The sequence below is a fragment of the Dipodomys merriami genome, unplaced genomic scaffold, assembly GCF_024711535.1.
Source record: "Dipodomys merriami isolate MVZ:Mamm:240054 unplaced genomic scaffold, mDipMer1.0.p SCAF_174, whole genome shotgun sequence".
Taxonomy (NCBI): domain Eukaryota; kingdom Metazoa; phylum Chordata; class Mammalia; order Rodentia; family Heteromyidae; genus Dipodomys; species Dipodomys merriami.
The window spans coordinates 1,245,888-1,266,100 of NW_027203093.1; the positions used below are offsets into that span (position 1 = coordinate 1,245,888).

At 63.6% G+C, this 20,213-nt stretch overlaps 3 protein-coding genes across 3 annotated transcripts; 1 reads left to right on the forward strand and 2 right to left on the reverse strand.

Annotated features, from left to right (window-relative positions):
* Nucleotides 1-737: 737 nt before the first annotated feature.
* Nucleotides 738-3,438, forward strand: LOC138829542 (protein THEM6). Its single transcript, XM_070025890.1, has 2 exons — nucleotides 738-1,341; nucleotides 2,699-3,438. Exons 1-2 carry the CDS (start codon nucleotides 829-831, stop codon nucleotides 2,810-2,812), a joined length of 627 nt encoding a protein of 208 aa, XP_069881991.1. The 5' UTR covers nucleotides 738-828; the 3' UTR covers nucleotides 2,813-3,438.
* A 1,901-nt stretch (nucleotides 3,439-5,339) lies between these two features.
* On the reverse strand, nucleotides 5,340-6,291 carry LOC138829558 (secreted Ly-6/uPAR-related protein 1-like). Its single transcript, XM_070025907.1, has 3 exons — nucleotides 6,234-6,291; nucleotides 5,813-5,932; nucleotides 5,340-5,539 (listed from the first exon to the last, which is right to left on the reverse strand). The coding sequence occupies exons 1-3, from the start codon at nucleotides 6,289-6,291 to the stop codon at nucleotides 5,340-5,342; spliced, it is 378 nt and encodes a 125-aa protein (XP_069882008.1).
* Nucleotides 6,292-12,687: 6,396 nt separating this feature from the next.
* Nucleotides 12,688-14,471, reverse strand: LOC138829543 (ly6/PLAUR domain-containing protein 2-like). The gene is made up of 3 exons (XM_070025891.1): nucleotides 14,342-14,471; nucleotides 13,254-13,373; nucleotides 12,688-12,956 (listed from the first exon to the last, which is right to left on the reverse strand). The coding sequence occupies exons 1-3, from the start codon at nucleotides 14,415-14,417 to the stop codon at nucleotides 12,763-12,765; spliced, it is 390 nt and encodes a 129-aa protein (XP_069881992.1). The 5' UTR covers nucleotides 14,418-14,471; the 3' UTR covers nucleotides 12,688-12,762.
* Nucleotides 14,472-20,213: the final 5,742 nt, after the last annotated feature.

The following is a 20,213-nucleotide window of genomic DNA, read 5'->3' on the forward strand; positions in this document are numbered from 1 at the left end:
CAAGTCCAGAACCTTCCGGAAGGCAGCAGGACTCCAGAACCCCTCCAGTCCTCACAGGCCTAAGAGGCTGGCCTTGCGGGTCACTGGATGACGGGGCCACCAGAGACCCCTAGAGGGCAGGGATGGCGGACGGTGCCAGCGAGACCTTGGGGGGGGAGCAGCCTGCCGTTCTGGGCCGGCGTGCTGCAGCCCCAAGGCCGACCCCGGCCGGGGTTCACACCCCCCCCCCCCAGCCGCTGGATCATTCCCACCCCTGACTTGAGTTGCTCCCGTTTCGGTTTCGAGAGGGGCAAAGGTCAGGAAAGCGTCTCTGATGTGTGAAGGGCGAGGGCTGGGGCCAAGTCCTCGGGTGAAGACCGCAGCGTGCACGGGCGGGGACCTGCGGGGTAGGGGTGCGGGGACCCCAGCAGCTGCGGCCTGCAGCCCGGGGCCCGCGCCGGCAGGGGGCGGGACCCCCGAGCCCGCTCCTGCAGCGGCGGGCGCGGCCGCCAGGGGCCGCTGTGGAGCTGCGCGCGCCACGCCCGGCCCCACCCGGGGAGGAGCGGAGCGGCGCCGGAGGGCGGGGCGCGGGAGGAACCATCGAGGACGCGGGGAGGGGGGACTTCCTGCGCCCGAGCCTGCGGCGCTGCGGCCGGCGCGCCTGCCCCCCCCCGCGCCGGCCTGGCCAGGTGGTACGCTCCGCCCGCCCGCCCCGCCCCGCGCCGCAGCCGGCTGCGGGCGGACTCCGCGGCCGGCCGGCTACCGGCCGCCCTTCCTCCGCCGCCCCGCCGCGCCCCGCCGCGCCCCGCCGCGCCCCGCCGCCGCGGGACCCGCGCCCAGGCCGCCGCGATGGTGGAGCTGCCGGTGGCCGCGCTGGTCCTCGCGCTCGCCTTCTTCGCGCTGCTGGACGGCTGGTACCTGGTGCGCGTGCCCTGCGCCGCGCTGCGCGCGCGCCTGCTGCAGCCGCGCGTCCGCGACCTGCTGGCCGAGCAGCGCTACGGCAGCCGCGTGCTGCCCTCCGACCTGGACCTGCTGCTGCACATGAACAACGCGCGCTACCTGCGCGAGGCGGACGTGGCGCGCGCCGCGCACCTGGCGCGCTGCGGCGTGCTGGGCGCGCTGGGCCGGCTGGGCGCGCGCGGCGTGCTGGCCGCCTCGTGCGCGCGCTACCGCCGCCCGCTCCGCCTGTTCGAGCCCTTCGAGGTGCGCACCCGCCTGCTGGGCTGGGACGACCGCGCCTTCTACCTGGAGGCCCGCTTCGTCAGCCTGCGCGACGGCTTCGTGTGCGCCCTGCTGCGCTCCCGCCAGCACGTGGTGGGCGCCTCGCCGGACCGCGTGGTGCAGCACCTGTGCCAGCGAAGGGTGAGCGGCCGGCCCGGCGCGCGCCGCCGCCCCGGGGGCCCGGGCTTTCACCCACCGGCGCCCCGGGACCTCTGAACCCGGCTCGTGGGGTGTCCCCTCCCTCCCCCCTTCCCTCTTCCAGGACCGGGGTCTCCCCCCAGGAGATCTGAGTCATGGTGCGGTGTGGCCTGGAGGGCCCAGCCACCCTCTCTGGGCTCCAGTTCCCCGCGTGGGGTGCAGCCGGGGCGCAGTTAGCAGTGGTGGCTAGAAGTCCTGGGGACACACTTTGGAGTGGACCGGTGCGCGCGGTCTGACCACCCCAGAGGCCCGCAGGCGTTTGTCCTTAGGGAGAAAGTTCTGCTGGGCACCAGCCGGGCCCCGAGGGCCCTCCCCTGGGCTGCCCCAGCCCCGAGCCAGAGCCAGCCGCTGCAGTATGGCAACCATGGCCCTGGGGAGGACCAGGTGGCGGTGGTTGCCACAGCAGGCTCTCTGGAAGATGCCAGGCGTGCCCAGCCGCCAGTCCACCCTCTGGCCCCAGGTGCAGCCTCGCAGCAGTCACCAAGGCTCATGGCCGTGGGGGACAAGGCCCAGAGGTGATGGGCCCTGGGTGGAGACCTGGCGGAGGGGGGTGGTGGCACAACAGAGCTAGGGCAGCATGGAGGGGAGATTCCTACCCTCTGCCACATGGCCAGGGGTGGCCGGGAGTCACCCCAGCCCAGTGTCAGGAGGTCATGGAAGCGAGGCTGGCCTGGGGAGGGCCCGGTGGCCCTGGGCGTGGAGGGGTCGGCCTGAGTGTGCAGCACAGCCCTGTGAGCCTGGCCGTCCCTCCCGTCCCGGCCTGGTGTCCGCCCCCTTGTCTGAGGTGCTGGGCGTCTTCCCAGCCTTCCCCATCTCAGCAGCTCTCCCCGCGGCAGGCTCCTTGAACTCATGAAGGCCTGGGTGGGGGAGGGGTGGAGGGGACCGCTCCCAGCTGACTTGGGAGCCCAGGCCTTCTGGTGCAGGAGAGGAGGAGAAGGGCTCAGACAGCTCCATGCAGCACCTCGCTGGAGGCGGGGCTCCCTGGCCAGATCTCTGTCTCTGCTTCCTCCCCTTCCGGGCAGCAAGTGTCCTGGGCCTTCTGTAGCCACCAGCCCCTCGGGCTCCTGCCTGGTTATAGGAGAACTGGGGTGGGTGGGGGGTCAGCCTGGTACCAGCAGGTTGCATGGAGAGAGGAAGGTGGTAATAGGAGATGTGCTGGGGGAGGGACAGTGGGCACGGGGTGGGGCTCTTGGTGGGCCAGGGGGCAGGAGAGCGGCTGGGGCAGACACAGCAGTGGGGGAAATGAAGCCTCCTTACCACAGGGCGCGAGCTTGCTGGGCCTCACCCCTCCCCTCTGCAGGTGGAGCCCCCTGACCTCCCGGAGGACCTGCAGCACTGGATCGCCTACAATGAGGCCAGTAGCCAGCTGCTCCGCGCCGAGAGTGGACTCAGAGACACCACCAAGGACCAGTGACGCTGCCTCTGCACGCCAGCTCCCCTGACAGCAGGCCTGGCGGGCTTCTGGCTGGACCGGCCTCGAGACCGACCCAGGTCCCCTCGCCCGCTTGACACCCTGTGCCAGGTCCCACGCTGGCAGCTGATGAGATGGCATTGGTACCCTGGCCCCCTCTGCCCGGGTCGGAGGGCGCAGGGCCCTGGCCGTGCCTGTAGTGAGGCCCCGGGGGAGGAGGAGCCTGGAGTCAGTTGTGTGTGTGTGTGGCCAGGGCAGGCCTGGCACGCGCTGGGTCGGAGATAGTGATACCCAGGAAAGGGCCACCTTAGAGCCAGGGACGCTGAGGCCTGGAGTGCCCAGAGCCTCTGAGAACACGGAGCCAAATGGGAGCTGGGCCCGCTTGACAGTATGTCAGCCCTGAGGCGCAGCCGGGCGTGGGGCTCCCCTGCCTGTGCCCGACACCCGCTCTGTCATCCAGGGAGGGAGGCATCTGGAAGCTGCCTCCTTGCTGTCCCGCTGGGAACTGCACCTGGAGCGTCCCTCACCTGCATCCCCTGGCCATGCTGCTCTTCTCACCCTAGTGCTAAGGGAGCTGCAGTTGTTCTCTTTTATTTATGGAAAGCACACAAGTAAAGAGTTTTAAAGCATGTGGGCTTGGACTTGGGGGAGTTTTTGTTTCTGAAGCTGTGCCCCCCCCAGAGATCCATCCCCCCCCCAGAGTGTTGTGGTGACCAGGTTTGTCCCCATTCTGCACATGACCGATGCCCCAGGGAGGGGGTGCCCCAGGGCCCCACCGGCCTTCCTGCCCCGCCCTGTCCCCAGCACCTGAATCTCAGCTGTCCACACTTTCTGCTTCCTTCCTTGAATCAGGGATGGCTCTGGGAGGTGAGGGCCCTAGGCCCCCAACCTCATGGGACAAGGTGGGGGGGTGTGGAGGCCAGCCCACAGATTCTCAGGGTGGAGGAAGAAGGACCCCAAGTTGAGGCAGGTTGTGGGGCAGGAGGGGCAGAGGGGGGGCAGGGAGCCAGTGGGGGTGAGAGACAAGGGCGGACTGGAGGGTGTGGTTGGGCCCTGCTGGGTGCTGTGTGGCCAGATAAAGCCAAGTGTCTTCACTGGTGGGGGCTGCAGGGTGGGGTTCCCAGTGGGACTTGCACAAGGGGGTTAAGGGAGGGGGGCACCCTTACGGCCAATTGTGGGACAGCCTCAGCTCCCTGCTCCCCCTGGGGTCCTCAGGACCTCTCGGCCTCACATGGGGGGGGTGGGAGGGGGGGTAGGGGCAGGAGTCAGCCCAGCTCAGGATGAAGCTTTGGACTGGAAAGGCTGCAGCCTGGGAGAGCTCCTCCATGCAGGCTCCGGCGCGCCCTCTGCCGGCCACGCTGGCCTCCCGCCTCCCCGGGGAAGGAGGTGGTGGCCTAGGCTGTCCCTGTTGGCTGGCTGGGCAGGGACGTCAGCATGGTGGTGCAGAGCCTCCCTCTGGAAGGCCGGGCTGGGGAGTCACAGGCTCCCATGCAGCCCCCAGGCCAAGTTGGCAGCTCTTGTTCCCCAGGGAGCTGGTTCCCTGCCCAGGTGTGTGTGCCCCCAGAGACAGCTCTATGGAGGGGGGCCAGGAGCCGCAGCCCCCACCCCAGTCCCCGCCCAGGGCTATGGCCTCTATGTGGTTTGATCCAAGACCTAGTTGGGCAGAGAGTGCCCAGCTCGGAGGACCAGGGCTGCTGGCGGGAGCCGCTCTGGCTCATGGCTGTCCAGTGCCCCGTGTGGACTGAACCCTGGGAGGGGACAGTGCGGAGCCAGCCCTGGTCGTGAGTCTGAGGGGAAGCTGGCAGTGCCCGCAGGCCTGTCTAGTCCCCTCTGTCCCCAGGGGACAGCGGACCACTGTCGGCGAGGCCCAGGAAGACCCCCAGGAAGACCCACGCAGGGGTGGCTGCCGCCGGGCTTTCTCAACCCCCGCCTTCCCCCCCTCCCCCCCCCCGCAGTGCCAGTGGGCACTATCCCCAAGTTTTTGTGCTCAAAGCTGATGCTGTGCCACGTGAGCCACAGCTCCACTTCCGGGTTTTTGGTGGTTAATTGGAGGTAAGAGTCTTAACTGGCTTCCTGGCCTGGGCTGACTTTGAACTTCAGTCCTCAGATCTGTCTCCTGAGTAGCTGGGGTTACAGGCCGGAGCCCCTGGCGCCCGCCCTTCCCCCTCTTGCTGTGAAGTAAGACTGCCTGGTGGGGCTGGTACCACCATCGCTCTGGAAAGGAATCAGACGCCCACCCAGGGTGGGGTGCTCAGGCTGGAGGGGAGGGCGTGTTTGCGGGGCTGGTTTGCACAAAGGGTGCCCAGCAGGGCTTCCGTCCACCAATGGGCCCAAGGAGCTGTGGGTGAGAAATCGGGGCCGGTGCCCAGACCGTGCAGCACTGAGGCCGGCTCTGCAGGCTTGGATGCCTGGGAAGGATGGGGTGGTCTTATTTATTTTTTCCAAGGTTGAGAGGCCAAGCGAGTTGGCTGCATGCCTGGCCAGCCCCACTCGCAGAGACCAGAGCGGAGGTGTGCGGGAGGCAGCAGTGTCAGAGGAGGAGGCGGCTGAGGAGCGAGGCTCCCAGCAGGGCCAGAGCCCCCGGGCCAGGCCTGATCACGCCCACCGCGTTGCAGAGGTCACGGAAGCAGCAGAAGACCGGGTGCGCCAGCCCGATGCTGTCGGGGTCCGTGGCCAGGCAGGATGTGGAGCAGGAGCGCGTCACCATGGGGCTCTGGTTGAAGGGGTACTCTGCGGGGCGGGGGGTCATCAGCCTCACGCCGGCCAGGCCTGCGCACCCCGTGCTCCGCACCTAGGCGCCCCCTCCCCAGCCCACCCACCGGCCTCGCCCCAAGCCTCCCAGCCCACCCCACCCCTGTGAGCTCACGCAGCACCTGCCTGAGATGGGGCCTGTCCCGTGCCAGCGCTGTGACGTCCTTGCTGGAGCAGCAGGGTGGAAGCCCACCTGGGTTTGGCCTCCACCCCCCTCTCTGCCCGTGCCCTGCGCTGTCTCCAGCCCCTTACCCGACTCCACGGTCTCCAGGGTGGTCTTGCAGGCCGTGTCTTCCTGCTTGCACTGGGTGATGTTCTTGCACGAGTGAATGGGCGTGGGCTGTAGGCAGGTGTAGCACCTGAAGGCCTCACCTGGGCAAGGGGTGGGGGCAGAGCCTCATCACCGGCCACCTGGCCCCCCTGTCCCGGAGCCAGGAGGAGCGGGCTGGAGGAGAGCGGCTGAGATCCTTCAAGGCCCAGCTGACTGAATGCAGGCCTCAGTGTCCCTGTGGGGTGACAACTTGACCCCAGTCCCCAGGGAAGCCGGGCCCTAAGCCAGGAGACTCCCAGGAGCCACAGAGACCCCGGCAGCCTCACCTTTCCCTCCCTGAGAGGTGGGCAGACAGGCCCAGGGCAGTGCCCCCCACCAGCTGAGCCCCGGCCCAGCACTCACCACAGCCCATGCTCCAAGCTGCCATGAGCAGCAGTGAGGTGGCCCAGTGAGAGCCCATCCCTGGTGCGGAGGAGCTGGGAGCCTGGCCGGCCCCATGGGGAGCATTTATACGGGCTGGCCCCTCCAGCTCCGCTTCTGGGCGGCGTCGGAGCCTGCCGTGACTCAGTAGGGCGGCACGGCTGCTGGCTGCCATGGGGAGGGCTGGAGCCAGGGCGGGCAGCAGCCACTGTCACTCACCTCCCCGGGGGGCGGGCCCTCTTCAGACTGGAACGCCCAGCCTGGGGACCCTAACCCTGCCCTAGGCTGGCACACCTCCAAGCACTGGCCACTTGTCCCGGCCATCCTGGACAGCTCTGACTGCCCACTAATGGACCCTGAAATCCTGGGTCAGGCACCTTAGGGGTTCACAAAGGCCACCAGGCTCCAGGTAGGAGCATCCTCAGGGCCCAGTGGCAGGGCGGCCTCAACCCTGCCTGGGGCAGGGCCATGGCGGGCCTGGGGCTGCTCTCCCAGTCCCCCCGACCTGGCACACAGCTGGTACACCTAGTCACATGCAGAGGCCAAGCCAGTGTGGGAAAGGAAAGTGCTGGGGGGCGGCAACCAGACCCTCTGCAGGCAGCTCCCCACCGCTGCCAGACCCTGCCCACGGTGCTCTTAGTGAACCCGACCCCTGGGCCCTCAGCCTCTGACAGCAGCAGCCCTACCACCCTGTGGCCTCCTGGTCTAGCAATCTCCTGACCAATGGCACACTGACCTTGGCCACACCATCCTGTGCCCACACCTCTTCCTGTTCCAAATCTCTCACCCTGAGACACACCGTCTCCCATTCCATACCTTAAATCCACTCCATGTCAGAAAATCCATCCGGTGTTTGTCCTCTATAGCTCTGATTAGTATTAGACTCTGGGTTTTTGGTTTTCGTTTTCTGATTTCCATAATGGGTATTTTATGAGTGGGTAGATGAATGACTGGAGGACAGATGAATGGATGGATGGATGGATGGACGGATGGATGGATGGGTGGGGGGGTGGATGGGTGGGGGGTGGATGGATGGGTGGGAGGTAGATGGATGGGTGGGTGGATGGATAGGCAGGGGGGTGGATGGATGGGTGGGGGGTGGATGGATGGGTGGGGGGTGGATGGGTGGATGGATGGGTGGGGGTAGGTGGATGGGTGGGTGGATGGATGGGTGGGGGGGTGGATGGATGGGTGGGTGGGTAGATGGATAGGTGGGGGTAGATAGATGGAGGATGGATGGATGGGTGGGTAGGTGGATAGGTGGAGGATGGGTGGATGGATGAGTGGGGGGTGGATAGAGGATGGATGGGTGGGTAGATGGGTGGGGGTGGATGGATGGATGGGTGGGTAGATGGGTGGGGGGTGGATGGATGGGTGGGGGGGTGGATGGATGGGTGGGTGGATGAGTGGGGGGGTAGATGGGTGGGGGTGGATGGATGGATGGGTGGGTGGATAGATGGAGGATAGATGGATGGATGGGTGGATGGATGGATGGAGGATGCATAGATGGATGGATGGGTGGATGGGTGGTTAGATGGATGCAGGATGAATAGATGGTTGGATGGTTTGGAAGATGAATGAGTGGACAGATAGGCAGCTGAATGGAGGGGGGAGTAAGGATTAGCTATAAAATGGGGGTAGAGCAATGGATAGCTACGTGTGGCTGTGTGGCCATCTGGAGGCGGGCCCTGCTGTGGCTCAGAGGGCTCACACTCTGATCTTGAGGTAGGATGGGAAGCCCAGAGCTGGCGCCCGGGAGGCATGAGTTCTTCTCTTAGCCTTGCAGCGTTTCCCATGCACAGCCTCAAGGTGGCCCCTTGTCCATCTAGCCTTTGGCTTTCTGTATGTAGGTGCTAGCACAGAGTGAGCTGACACTGGGCTGAAGCCAGCTGCACAGGACTGTAAGAAACCAAAGGGAGGGCGTGGTTTGCCAAGGGAGAGACCGTGGTTACTGTTGATCAAACACCGAGGCCCACATGTGGGAGATCAGCCCTTGCCCAGAGATTGAGCAAAGAGCCAGGGTATGTCTGGCTCTGGAGCCTGGCAGACTGAAACTGGTCCTGGTGCTCCCTGGCCTCGCTGGGATCCAGGCCAGTCTCCTTCAGAGGCACTCGTCCGGCCTCGTTGCATTCTTCTCCAAACTGGGCAGAGGGACAGCAGCCCCATCGTGAAAACCAGCAAGTGCTCCTCGCGGACGGGCTGGCTCTGTGGGGCTGTGAGCTCCCTGCAGGTTGTAGGGTAGAGGAGACGCTGAAGAAACGTCAACCGAGACCGCCCGGGGCACTCGCCCTGGCTGTGACGAGGAGGGAAGGCCTCTGAGGCCATGGCAGGCGCTGCTGGGGTGGGTGGCAGTTTGGAGAGTTGCCCGCACGCCCTTCCTGTGGGCAGGCACCACTTTGGCCTGTCTCCGAGCCCAGCACTCAATTGGCAGGTGGAAAAGTGATGCGGTGTGTGTCTGGCCAGACACCAGTGGGAAGGGCAGATTTATGTCCTAGTTTGGCAGCCTCTTCGAGAGTCCACGCCTCCCCCACTGGCCTCAAATGTAGAACCAGAAGACCAGGTCTGCACCCAGCAAGGCTGGTGTGCGTCAGGGAGAGGCAGCTAACACCCCAGAGCCTGGGATACTGCCGTGCAGTACGCAGCCCTGCCAGGTACGGGCAGTGTAGCCACTGGCAGGCCATGCCTCCTTCCTAACTCTGTCTAATCTTTACAAATTGGAACAGTGTGTTCCTAGCACTCAGGGTGTCTGGAAAGCTGGACTGAGGGGATGTGTGTCAAATCTGCCCAGACCGTGCAGCACCGCCAGGGGGAGCTGGCCCGGGCTCTGACGGCTGCACTGCTGAGCAGCGTTTGTTGTGGGGTGGGTAGATGAATGGGCAAAGGGAGAAGGGATGTATGGATGGTGGATGGTGAGGAGATGGATGAGTGGGTTGAGGATGGGTGGCGTAGATGGGTGGGTAATAGAATGAACGGATGGATGGGTGGAGGATGGATGTAGAAAAGGATGGATAGAGAGGATGATGGATAAAAGGATGGAGGATGGATGGAATGGGCAGGCAGAAGGCTAGAGGGATGTGGGTGGATGGATGGATAGACGGACGGATGGATGGGGAATAGTGGGAAGATGGAGGGATGAATAACTGAGTGGAGGACGGATGGGACAGATGGATGGGTGGAGGGCAGACAGGTGGCAGCAAAGGGTGCAGACGGATGGGTGAAAGGCTGAGGTTTCGTGGGGAGGATAGGCTCAGGGACAGGTGCGGTAGGTGGGGGCCGGGTGGAGGCATGGAAGGGTGGATAATGGGACTGGTGAGTAGGTGAAGTCAAGGAGGACTGGGCTGGTGCTACCTGTGGCAGGTCTGGACCTGCGGTGGGCCACGCTGTATCTCCCTGGCCACAGATACCCCGGGGCTGAGCTTAGGCAGCACAGGCTGATTACCCCTGGGGTTGGGAGGCTCTCAGGACAGCCCCTGTGCCTCTAGGACAGATCTGTCCCCACCTTCTGGAGCCCCTCACCTTGGGCCTGGCCCCTGGTCTAGGCTGCAGAGCCAGCCACGCCTCCGACACACTTCCAGGACCTGACCCTGGGGAGCCAGGGACTGAGTGACCCTCCGAGGTCCAGAGAGGAAGCAGAGGAGGGGAGGGGCCCTCCGGGGCCACCCAAGGAAACCAGCTGGCCATGGACGCAAGGGACACAAAAAGGGGAGGAAGAGTCCTGCAGCATTGCCGCTGCTGAGGCCTAGCACTGGCCGAGCCAGAAAGCCACACAGCCATCTTCCCGTGGAGATGGCCGTCCATCCAGCCCGCCACTGGCAGCAGCCTCACCCTGGCTCACGGCTGGGCGTCCGCAGGGCCCTATTGCCAGCCGCTGAGGCCCAGGCGTCCTGGCGCTGGGCTGCTCCTCCGGTGTGGCACAGGAGGCCCGGGGAGGCCCCTCTGCTGGTCAGGGAGCACCACGCGGTGCTCCCATTATCCGAGGCCAGAGGCGCTGGGCCGCAGAACGCAGCCTGCGCCCGGCTCGTTAGACGGTCTGCGCCTACGGGCTCCTCTTCCCCACGAAGTCTTATCTCGCCTACGGGCTGTGAACCGCTCGGGCCACCACACTTGTAGGACCCTCGGTCGGGCTGGACCCTGGAGGAAGTTTGCCTCCCCCACCAATGGCTGGGGTGGGGCGGGGCTGAGGACTGGGGAGAGGCGGGGCTGAGGACTGGGGCGGGGCTGAGGCTGGGGAGAGGCGGGGCTGAGGACTGGGGCGGGGCTGAGGCTGGGGAGAGGCGGGGCTGAGGACTGGGGCGGGGCTGAGGCTGGGGAGAGGCGGGGCTGAGGACTGGGGCGGGGCTGAGGCTGGGGAGGGGCGGGGCTGAGGACTAGGGAGGGGCGGGGCTGAGGACTGGGGAGAGGCGGGGCTGAGGACTGGGGCGGGGCTGAGGCTGGGGAGAGGCGGGGCTGAGGACTGGGGCGGGGCTGAGGACTGGGGAGAGGCGGGGCTGAGGACTGGGGCGGGGCTGAGGCTGGGGAGAGGCGGGGCTGAGGACTGGGGCGGGGCTGAGGCTGGGGAGAGGCGGGGCTGAGGACTGGGGCGGGGCTGAGGCTGGGGAGAGGCGGGGCTGAGGGCTAGGGAGGGGCGGGGCTGACTGGGGAGAGGCGGGGCTGAGGACTGGGGAGAGGCGGGGCTGAGGACTGGGGCGGGGCTGAGGCTGGGGAGAGGCGGGGCTGAGGACTAGGGAGGGGCGGGGCTGACTGGGGAGAGGCGGGGCTGAGGACTGGGGCGGGGCTGAGGTTGGGGAGAGGCGGGGCTGAGGACTAGGGAGGGGCGGGGCTGACTGGGGAGAGGCGGGGCTGAGGACTGGGGCGGGGCTGAGGCTGGGGAGAGGCGGGGCTGAGGACTGGGGCGGGGCTGAGGCTGGGGAGAGGCGGGGCTGAGGACTAGGGCGGGGCTGAGGCTGGGGAGAGGCGGGGCTGAGGACTGGGGCGGGGCTGAGGCTGGGGAGAGGCGGGGCTGAGGACTGGGGCGGGGCTGAGGCTGGGGAGAGGCGGGGCTGAGGGCTAGGGAGGGGCGGGGCTGACTGGGGAGAGGCGGGGCTGAGGACTGGGGCGGGGCTGAGGCTGGGGAGAGGCGGGGCTGAGGACTGGGGCGGGGCTGAGGCTGGGGAGAGGCGGGGCTGAGGACTGGGGCGGGGCTGAGGCTGGGGAGAGGCGGGGCTGAGGGCTAGGGAGGGGCGGGGCTGAGGACTGGGGAGAGGCGGGGCTGAGGACTGGAGGCGGGGTCCCAGGACAGAGTCAAGTCCCCCAAAGTCAGGTTCACAACTAAGGTTGAGGTCAAAGGTAAGGTAAGGTTCTAAGGCTTCACACGCTCTGTGTCTGGACCTCTCTGTTCCTATGGTTTCCCTGCGAACCTTGACAGGGGTCACAGATCAAACCTGATCCCCAGCTCCAACCTAAGCCTTGTTCCCTTGTCAGTCTGAACCCTAACCTCTGGTCACTGATGAGCCTTTTCCCCGGTCTCCGGGGGTCTCTGGGGTGTGCGAGTGTCTACAGGTCATGTGTGTTGACACAAGAAAGCCAAAGAGGGTGTGAGGTGCCGTGTCTCCCATCGACAAGGTCAAAGCTCAGCCTCACAGACCTGGATAGAGGCACCCCGCTGACGCCATGACCCCCAGCTTCCAGTCACCCCTTCTGGCTGCTCTTGTCCTCCTCCCCAGAGGCCTCCTGACAGAGGGTGATTGGGGTGGGCTGTGCCCAGAGCTGCTGGTGGGGCTCCTGGGATGTCCCAAACCCCATGGCAGACAGGTGGTCTTGTCCACAAGAGAGAGGAATAGGGAGCTCCCGGGTCCCTGAGAGGAGAGGTTTCCTGGACCGCTGTGTTCTGTGCCAGACACGTGGCTGGCCCAGCAGCACCGGGTCCTGAGACCTCACTCGGGTGGAGCGTCTTCACCCAGGAGCAAGATCATGGTGTGGGCTGGGCACAGTGTGGGAAAGAAGGCCCAGAAGCCCATCATAGCTTGGCTGAGATGCATGGGCTTTGGGACCCATTCAGGGGCTGGCAGCAGGGAGGGCGAGTGGGATCGAGCCATGGGGTTCTGCAGGTCAGGAGAGGCAGGTACAAGGTGACAATGCCAGCTTTTCCATCTCTAGTCCAGTCTCTGCCCACCTTGGTCAGGTCCCCCAGAACCCCCCAAGGGCCCAAAGGGCAGCGATCTGCCTGGTGGGAGCGTGCCCAGGCCCAGTGATCTGCCTGGTGGGAGCGTGCCTGGGCCTGGCTGTCCTTGCTTGTGGGATGGGGCTTCAACCCACCACAGGAGACAAGAACGACACAGAGACAGCGACAGGCTCTGAGATCCGTGGGGAGGCCCTCTCCCTGGCCTGGACGACAGCTCTGCCTGAAAATGAGACTCAGGAGGCTGGGTGCAGGTGGCCGCTACACTTCTTGGAGGCTTCTAGGCATGACTGGGGAGGCAGCGGGGGAGGTTGGAGCAGGGGGAGCAGCTGGGGCTGGGGCGGGGACAGGACTTTAGAGCACCAGGTGCACCAGTGGGGCCAGCGCCAGGGCCAGGGCCAGGCTGGGGGCGGGCGCTCCATCCACGTTGCAGAGCTCAGAGTTGCAGCAGGACACAGGCCGGGTTTGGCCAATGCCGTCCACATCTGAAGGCTCACACTTGCTGGCGCAGGACTTGGTCACCGTGGAGTCTCCCAGGAAGGGGAACACTGTGGGGGGCAAGAAGTGTCCACCACTCTGCCCCCCTCAAGCCAGCTGGCGCCCGCTCTGGGGTCGCCCAACCCAGGGCTCTCAGCACTCTTCTTCTCCACCTCTTGGTGAAGAGCCAGAGATAAAGGAGGAAGATGAGGTCCTCAGCCACCTCGGCCCGGGGAGGAAAGGAGAGAGGCCACACTTAGGACAGGAGCAGTGGGGTGACTACTGCTGGTTACACAGGGCACAGCTGGCTGGGGTGGCGGGGAAGAGGGCACGGTGACCCTGGCCCCCACCCCGCCCCACCCACGCACCAATCTCCCGGGAGTAGAGCGTGGTCTTGCACATGGTTTCGTTGGCACGGCAGGTGGTGATGGTGGTGCAACTGGACGTGGTGGTGGGTTCCCCACAGGTGAAGCACCGTAAAGCCACCGCTGGGAGAGAAGCAATAAAGGCCAGGTCAGGCTGGCCTGCCCCTCCAGCCACAGAGACAGCTGGCGGATGGGCCCGGCCTGCCTGAGGCCGGGGTCTGAGGGGCCCAAGGACATGAGCCGAGGGCCTGGGAAGCTGCTGTGAGCACTGGACTTTGGTCTGCTTGTGACACAGGCTCAGGTCACAAGGCAGACTGTACCCTTGGGGGAGACTGTCAGCCTGGGGCCAGGGTGGGGTCAGGAGGCACCGGGAGACGGAGGCCTGGGCATCGCCACAGCAAGAACGCCAGAGGGGTGCGAGGCTCAGGGTGGGCACGGAGCAGCCCTCTAGTCCCTGCAGAGCTCCTGGGAGGGAGCCAGCTGTGCCTGGGAGCTGGAGGGGTGTGGGTAGGTGGGGTCCACTGAGTGGGAGGGGGCGTCCCTGCACTGCCCCCGCCAGGCCCCCCTGTGCAGCCCCCCCAGGCTGACTCCAGCTGCTCCACGCAGCCCCTGGGTCACCTCTGTGTGACCCAGATAGGGCCTCTGTCCTTGGCCAGCCTCAATTTCTCCCTCCAGAAAATTGACAGTCACCTGGCTGAGGCCCACGCCTGCCACAGAGTACACAGGAGATGCAGGCTGGGTCTCCCTCCCCCTGCTCCCTGCCCCTGGCCTGCCCCAGCCCCTCCTGTACCTTCCCTAGCCTCCCTTCCCCACCCCAGCTCAAACCTTCCACAGTCCAAGGCCCACATCAGGCAGCCCCCCAGCAGGTACCCAGGGCTTGGACACTGACCCCTGCCTACCTGGCCAGCCCCCCACCTAGCCCAGACCCCCTGCCTTTTCCCATATGCAGCCCAGCCTTCCTTGCTTCTTCCTCTCTTTGGGCCCTGCCCCCCACCTCTGTCCATCCCCCATACAGAAGCTGGCAGGCAGTGTCCCGGGGTGTGCAGACCCCACTCCCCACATCGCCCAGACCCTGGTTCTTCACCCCTCACCGAGCTCCCTGCAGGTGGCTAGGGTCAGCACCAGCAGGGCCAGCCGGGCCCCCTGCATGGCTCTGGTCCCCTGCATGGCTCTGGTCCTGGTTGCACACTGGCCTGGCCAGAAGCCTGGTGGAGATGCCAAGTGTGGTGGTCTGACCGGTCTGGTCCGCTAAGCGGATTACTGAGATCAGGTTTCAGGAGGGCGGAGTATCAGAGACCCCGCCTCCGCCCAGACCTTCCCACCTCCTTCAGACACTTCATTCCTAGGGTGTCTCTGGACTCTCAGTCCCTCCACACCACAGCCTGGCGCTCCCCCTCCATCCTGCCTCCCCCTTCTTGACCCCTGCCCTGGGGCCTTCGCCACCTCCCTGTAACTTCCTGCCTGGAGCCCCCTGCCCGAGATGGGGGGGGGGGGAGCTCTCCAACAGACTGCTGCCAGGAGGACCTCTGCACGTGGCTCCTTCTCCAGGGCAGACTGGTGACCTCGGGCTGCAGGATGACCTTGGATGGTCAGGCTGGGGTGCAGTGCGGGGCAGCTGGGAGGTTGGGAGGTTGAGGGAGGCCCTTGCCCAGCCTCAGACAGGAGAGAGCCGAATCTGGGTCTACACAACTCTGCCAGACACAGACCTGTAGCGCTCCCCTCCAGGACACCCTGCCACCCCTGCCGACACCCACAGCCTGGGGGCAGGGAGCCATGACTGCCATGACTTAGTAGTTAAGACTGCAGTCTTCCAGGCCCGGGGGTGTGGACAGGGCCTCCTGGGTGGGACAACAGGCTATGCAAACCTCAGTCTCTTCCTGTGCTTTGACCCTGTGTTCCACTGCAACCTTCCCCCCCCAGCCCCCTGTGGTTGAAATTCTCTGTCCCCTCCCCCTGCCCCCCCATCCCAGGGTCCTTGTGTAGTCCCTGGGCTGTCGTGCCTGGTCAGCTCCCCACTGGGGATCTGGGGACCCCTTAGCCTGGGGACCCATGCCTTCATGAGCACCGGGCACAGCCAGTGTGCCAGTGTGTGGCCCCAGGCCTCACGCACCCCATGTGAGTCACACACTTCACCCATGGCAGCTGCAGAGCTACCCCATGCTAATTAATTTTAGCTCTGAGAAGCTAATTGATCTAGGCAAGGTCACTTAGCAGCCCACACAGAGCCCAGCCCGTCCGATTTGGCCACCAGTCACCTGGAAACCAAGTGCAATCAGCAAGGGTGCTGCAGCCATAGCTTACGTGGATGACACACCCCACTACACACAACCCGGCACCGCCGAGGTCCAAGCGGTCCCTCTGCTGCACCCACCCTTCCTCAGGCCTCAGGCCTGGGGGCACCTCCTGTGTCTTCCACGGAGTGCATGCCCCGCCCCCAGGCACCAGTTCCAGGACTTTCCATCTGACCGTCAGGGAGACCCTGACGACTCCCGGGTGATATTTCCCCACAGGGCAGCTGCTGATTGGGTGGGGAGGAATGTGGCCTGGCCAGTCAAGGGTGAGGCTGTCTGCAGGCCTCTGTGCTAAGAGGGGACACCCCTTTCAGTTCCTCCCAGAACCTCTTAGGCTGGATTTAGACTGTGAGCAGGGTCAGGACTCAGTGTGAGCAGGGTCAGGACTCAGTGTGAGCAGGGTCAGGACTCAGTGTGAGCAGGATCAGAAATCAGTGTGAGCAGGGTCAGGGCTCAGTGTGTGAGCAGGGTCAGGACTCAGTGTGAGCAGGGAAAGGACTCAGTGTATGAGCAGGGTCAAGACTCAGTGTGTGAGCAGGGTCAGGACTCAGTGTGTGATCAGGATCAGAAATCAGTGTGAGCAGGGTCAGGGCTCAGTGTGTGAGCAGGGTCAGGACTCAGTGTGTGATCAGGATCAGAAATCAGTGTGAACAGGGTCAGGGCTCAGTGTGTGATCAGGATCAGAAATCAGTGTGAACAGGGTCAGGACTCAGTGTGAGCAGGGAAAGGAATAAGAGTGTGAGCAGGGTCAGGACTCAGTGTATGAGTAGGGTCAGGACTCAGTGTGAGCAGGGTCAGGACTCAGTGTGTGAGCAGACTCAGGACTCAGTGTGTGAGCAGACTCAGGACTCAGTGTGTGAGCAGACTCAGGACTCAGTGCATGAGCAGGGTCAGGACTTGATGTGTGAGTAGTGTCAGGACTCAGCGTTAGTAGAGTCAGGACTCAGTGTGAGCAGGCTCAGGACTCAGGTATGAGCAGAGCCAGGGCTCAGTGTGAGCAGGTTCAGGACTCAGAGTGAGCAGGGTCAGGGGTCAGTGTGTGAGCAGGGTCAGGACTTGATGTGTGAACACGGTCAGGGCTCAGTTTGAGCAGGTTCGGGACTCAGTGTGAGCACGGTCAGGGCTCAGTTTGAGCAGGTTCAGGACTCAGTGTGAGCACAGTCAGGACTCAGTGTGAGCAGGGTCAGGACTCAGTGTGAGCAGGGAGGCTGATCAGCTGATACCTGTGTGTGGGACTCTGGAGCGCTGGGCCTGTGATGTCAGCCGGTTTCCCTCTTCTGCTGCTTTGTCTCTTTAGTGGGCACCGCACTGGGTGTGGCAGTCCTCTCTAGACCTCGCGCAGACCCTCCCCTCCCAGTCGGGGTGAAGGTTGAGCTCTCAGGTGGAGAGGTGGTTGAGGGGCGATGGGGGGCGTACCCGTGGCCTGTGGCCCCTCACTGATAGGCCAGTGACAGTAGCTTGGTGGGCACAGAGCTGTGTGTGACATGGCCACAAATGTGGTCTCACGTGTCTTGTTCTTCCTGGTGTGCTATGGGAGTTGGTCAGGCAGTGTCCATGCGTACTGGTGTTATCAAGTCCTACGTCAGAGTGTCACCTGCACGGATTGGTTCCCCTGCTGTGAGGCCCGGGCAGTGGCTAACCAGGTCATCCCCAGGCTCCTCTAGGAAAGAGCTCCTTCCCAGCTCCTGGTGGGTCTTCCCCCGCAGGGCCGCTGGCCGCTGCATTCCCAGGCCGCTGGCCGCTGGCCGCTGGCTTCCCCACACCCAGTCACCAAACCCTTTCATCTCCTCTCCTTTCCTTTCCTTTTCTTTTTTTTTTCTTTCTGTGCTGGTCCTGGGGCCTGAACTCGGGGCCTAGGTGCTATCTCAGGGTTTGTTTGTCTGTTTCTTGAGGGCTAGTGCTCTTGAGCCCCAGCTCTACTTCTGGCTTCCCTCTCCCTCTCCCTCTCCCCCCTCGGAGTCTCCCTCCCTCTCCCTCCCCCACCCCGACTCTGGAAGATTTTTATTGGCGATATGAAAGTCTCATGAACTTTCCCATCCAGGCTAGCTTTGAACTGTGACCCTCAGATCTGAGTAGCTAGGATAACAGATGTAGGCCACCCATGTGCAGCTAAAACTCTGCTCTTTTTGGCTCTATGGCTCCACGCTCAGGATCTGACAGGCCAAAATCGGGGTGTGTTCTGGACTGGACCTGCATCTGGACTGGCTCAGGTCCCCTGCTGTGGCTGTCACCCCTCGCTGGTCCCTGCCCTCCAGGAGCCCCAGGACCTTACCCATAAACCCCTGTACTGAAGAGCTGGCCAGGGGCCGTCCCTTCTCTGACCTTAGTGACTGTCTCCGTTTTCCAGAAGACGACACTTCTTGGCCATTCCTCACTCTCTCCCGGAGGGCACTGGCACTGGCCCTCAGCCCTGCCCCCTCGCACCGGCCTGCTGCTGCAGTGCACATGCATTCGCCCTTCATGGCAAATCTGGGCCGTTGTTTTTGTCCTTGTGTGCAGCAAATACCGCTGTCTCAGGCCGATGGGGGTGGGGGCGCCCAGACCGCTGGAGTCCTGATCGTCAGGTTCAGCTGCAGGTGGCCCCTTCTGAGACACAGCAGCAGCCATGGCAGTGGCCACCCTGGAGCTGGGCTCCCAGTGCGGTCCACGGCAGGGGCTTTCTCCAGCCTCTGCCTCTTGCACTCAAGATCAGGTGATGCCTTGCGAGGCGGCCGCTGCACCTCATGTCTCCAGGAAGATAGGCGGCACGAATAGCACCAGGGGCAGGTGGGTGGCGCCCATGATCCTAGCAACTCAGGAGGCTGAGAACTGAGGATCACCGCTTGAAGCCAACAAGGGCAGAAAAGTCCCTATGAGACTCTTATCTCCAAATAATCATTCCAAAAAGAGAACAAAAATGTGGAGCTGTGGCTCAAAGTGACAGAGCGTCTAGCCTAAAGAACTCAGGAACAGCACCCAGGCCCTGAGTTCAAGCCTCATGACCAACCGCCCACCCCCCAGAAGGAACACATTATTATGATTATTGCCCACAATAGAAAGATGCCCACACTTGGTTCCCCTGGCTTTAGACTCCTAGGCCGCACCTTTGCCCAGTCCTTGCCAGCCTCCCACTGACTTCCCAGTCCCAGAAAAGGCATCTTTCTTGACACTGGTGGCAGATTTCCTACCTTGTCTTCTACTTTTGGGTGTTGCTCATGGTATCGTGTGTGTGGGGGGTGGGTGTCCCCTCTGTTTTTCTCTGTGGAACTGAGGTTTGAACTCAGGGCCTATGCTTGCTAAGCAGGTGCTTTATCACTTGAACCATGGCTCTAGCCCTTTTTATTTTAGTTTTCAGAACAAAAATCCTTCTACCTAGGATCATAGACACATACCACTGGGCCTTACTGATTGTGTGGGGTGAGGTGCTTGCTAGCTTTTTGCTCAGGTTGGTCCTGAAGCTTGATCTCCTGATCCCTTAGCCTCCTGAGTGGCTGGAACTACAAGAGTATGTCATTGTGGGAGGCCTTAACAATATTTCCTGTAGCCTTTTGTGCATCTTTCTAAACCTGTACTGTGTTCATCTTTCTTTTCTAAAATAAAAAAGTTAACAGCTTTACCAAGTGCACCTGCCACACTGTGCAGTTTGACCATTTGCGGAACAAAACTGGCCACCTCAGTATATTCACAGACCTGTGCAAACCTCACTCATCGTGGCTCGGAGAGAAGCTCGGTGCCTTTAGCCATTGCCGCCCTCCATTCTTGTGCAGTTATGAAACACATGCTTGGTCTTCATCCTGGCTTCTTGGCACACAGGTCAAAATTGTTGGGACTCTCTGAAGCAATGCTAATGTCTTTTGAAAGCTGATGACTGACTGGCTGGCAGAAGGGCTCCAGGTGGCTGTTGGGCGGGGCTGGCCCCTCTTTTCCCCCCTCCTCCCCCCTGCACTGGAAACTGAGTAATTTGAAGGCAGAGACTTCCAGCCCCACCCCTGCCTCCTCAGGAGACAGGTCTGAAGGTTGAGCCGGTCACCAATGGCCAATGTCATGGTCCACCACGTCCATGTAGCAAACCTCCAGAAACCCCCAAGGTCAGGATTTGCCTTGCCACGTGGGGGCTACAGAGGATGGAGCCCTGGGAAGGGCATGGGGACCCCGTGTCCGCCCAGCACCTCCGTCTCTCCCTCTGTCTCTGCGTCTGGTGTTCACTGGTGTCCTCCATCACGTCCCGGATGACAGATAAGATGACATGAGGGAAAAGCGTTTCCTCAGTGCTGCCAGCTGCTGTCCCTGAAGCAAACTGAGCATGTAGCCACGCCCGGGGAGCTCACGTCTTTCTGGGACAAGAAATACTTTTCGGGGGTACCCCAAGAGCCCCACGGAAGATTCCCTGTCTACAGACCCCACGTCTTGCACACACTCGCATACACACCACGCGCACATACCATTCGCTAGTGAGCTGATCTTTCAGATTCTGCAAAGACTGCTTGGCTCGGACAGGAGGCCTGGGCAGTCAGCGAAGGCACCTCCCCAGCCTCCACCCACGGCGGCCACCGGGTCCGGCCTCAGGGACTTGCATCCAAGCAGCCCACCGACGGCGTCTCCCCTTTTGCCCTTGGTACCTTCCCTATGCCTCAGTCTCCTGGAATGTGCCACGAGCTTACCCTGGTGCGGGAGCTCCTGTCACCGCACCCCG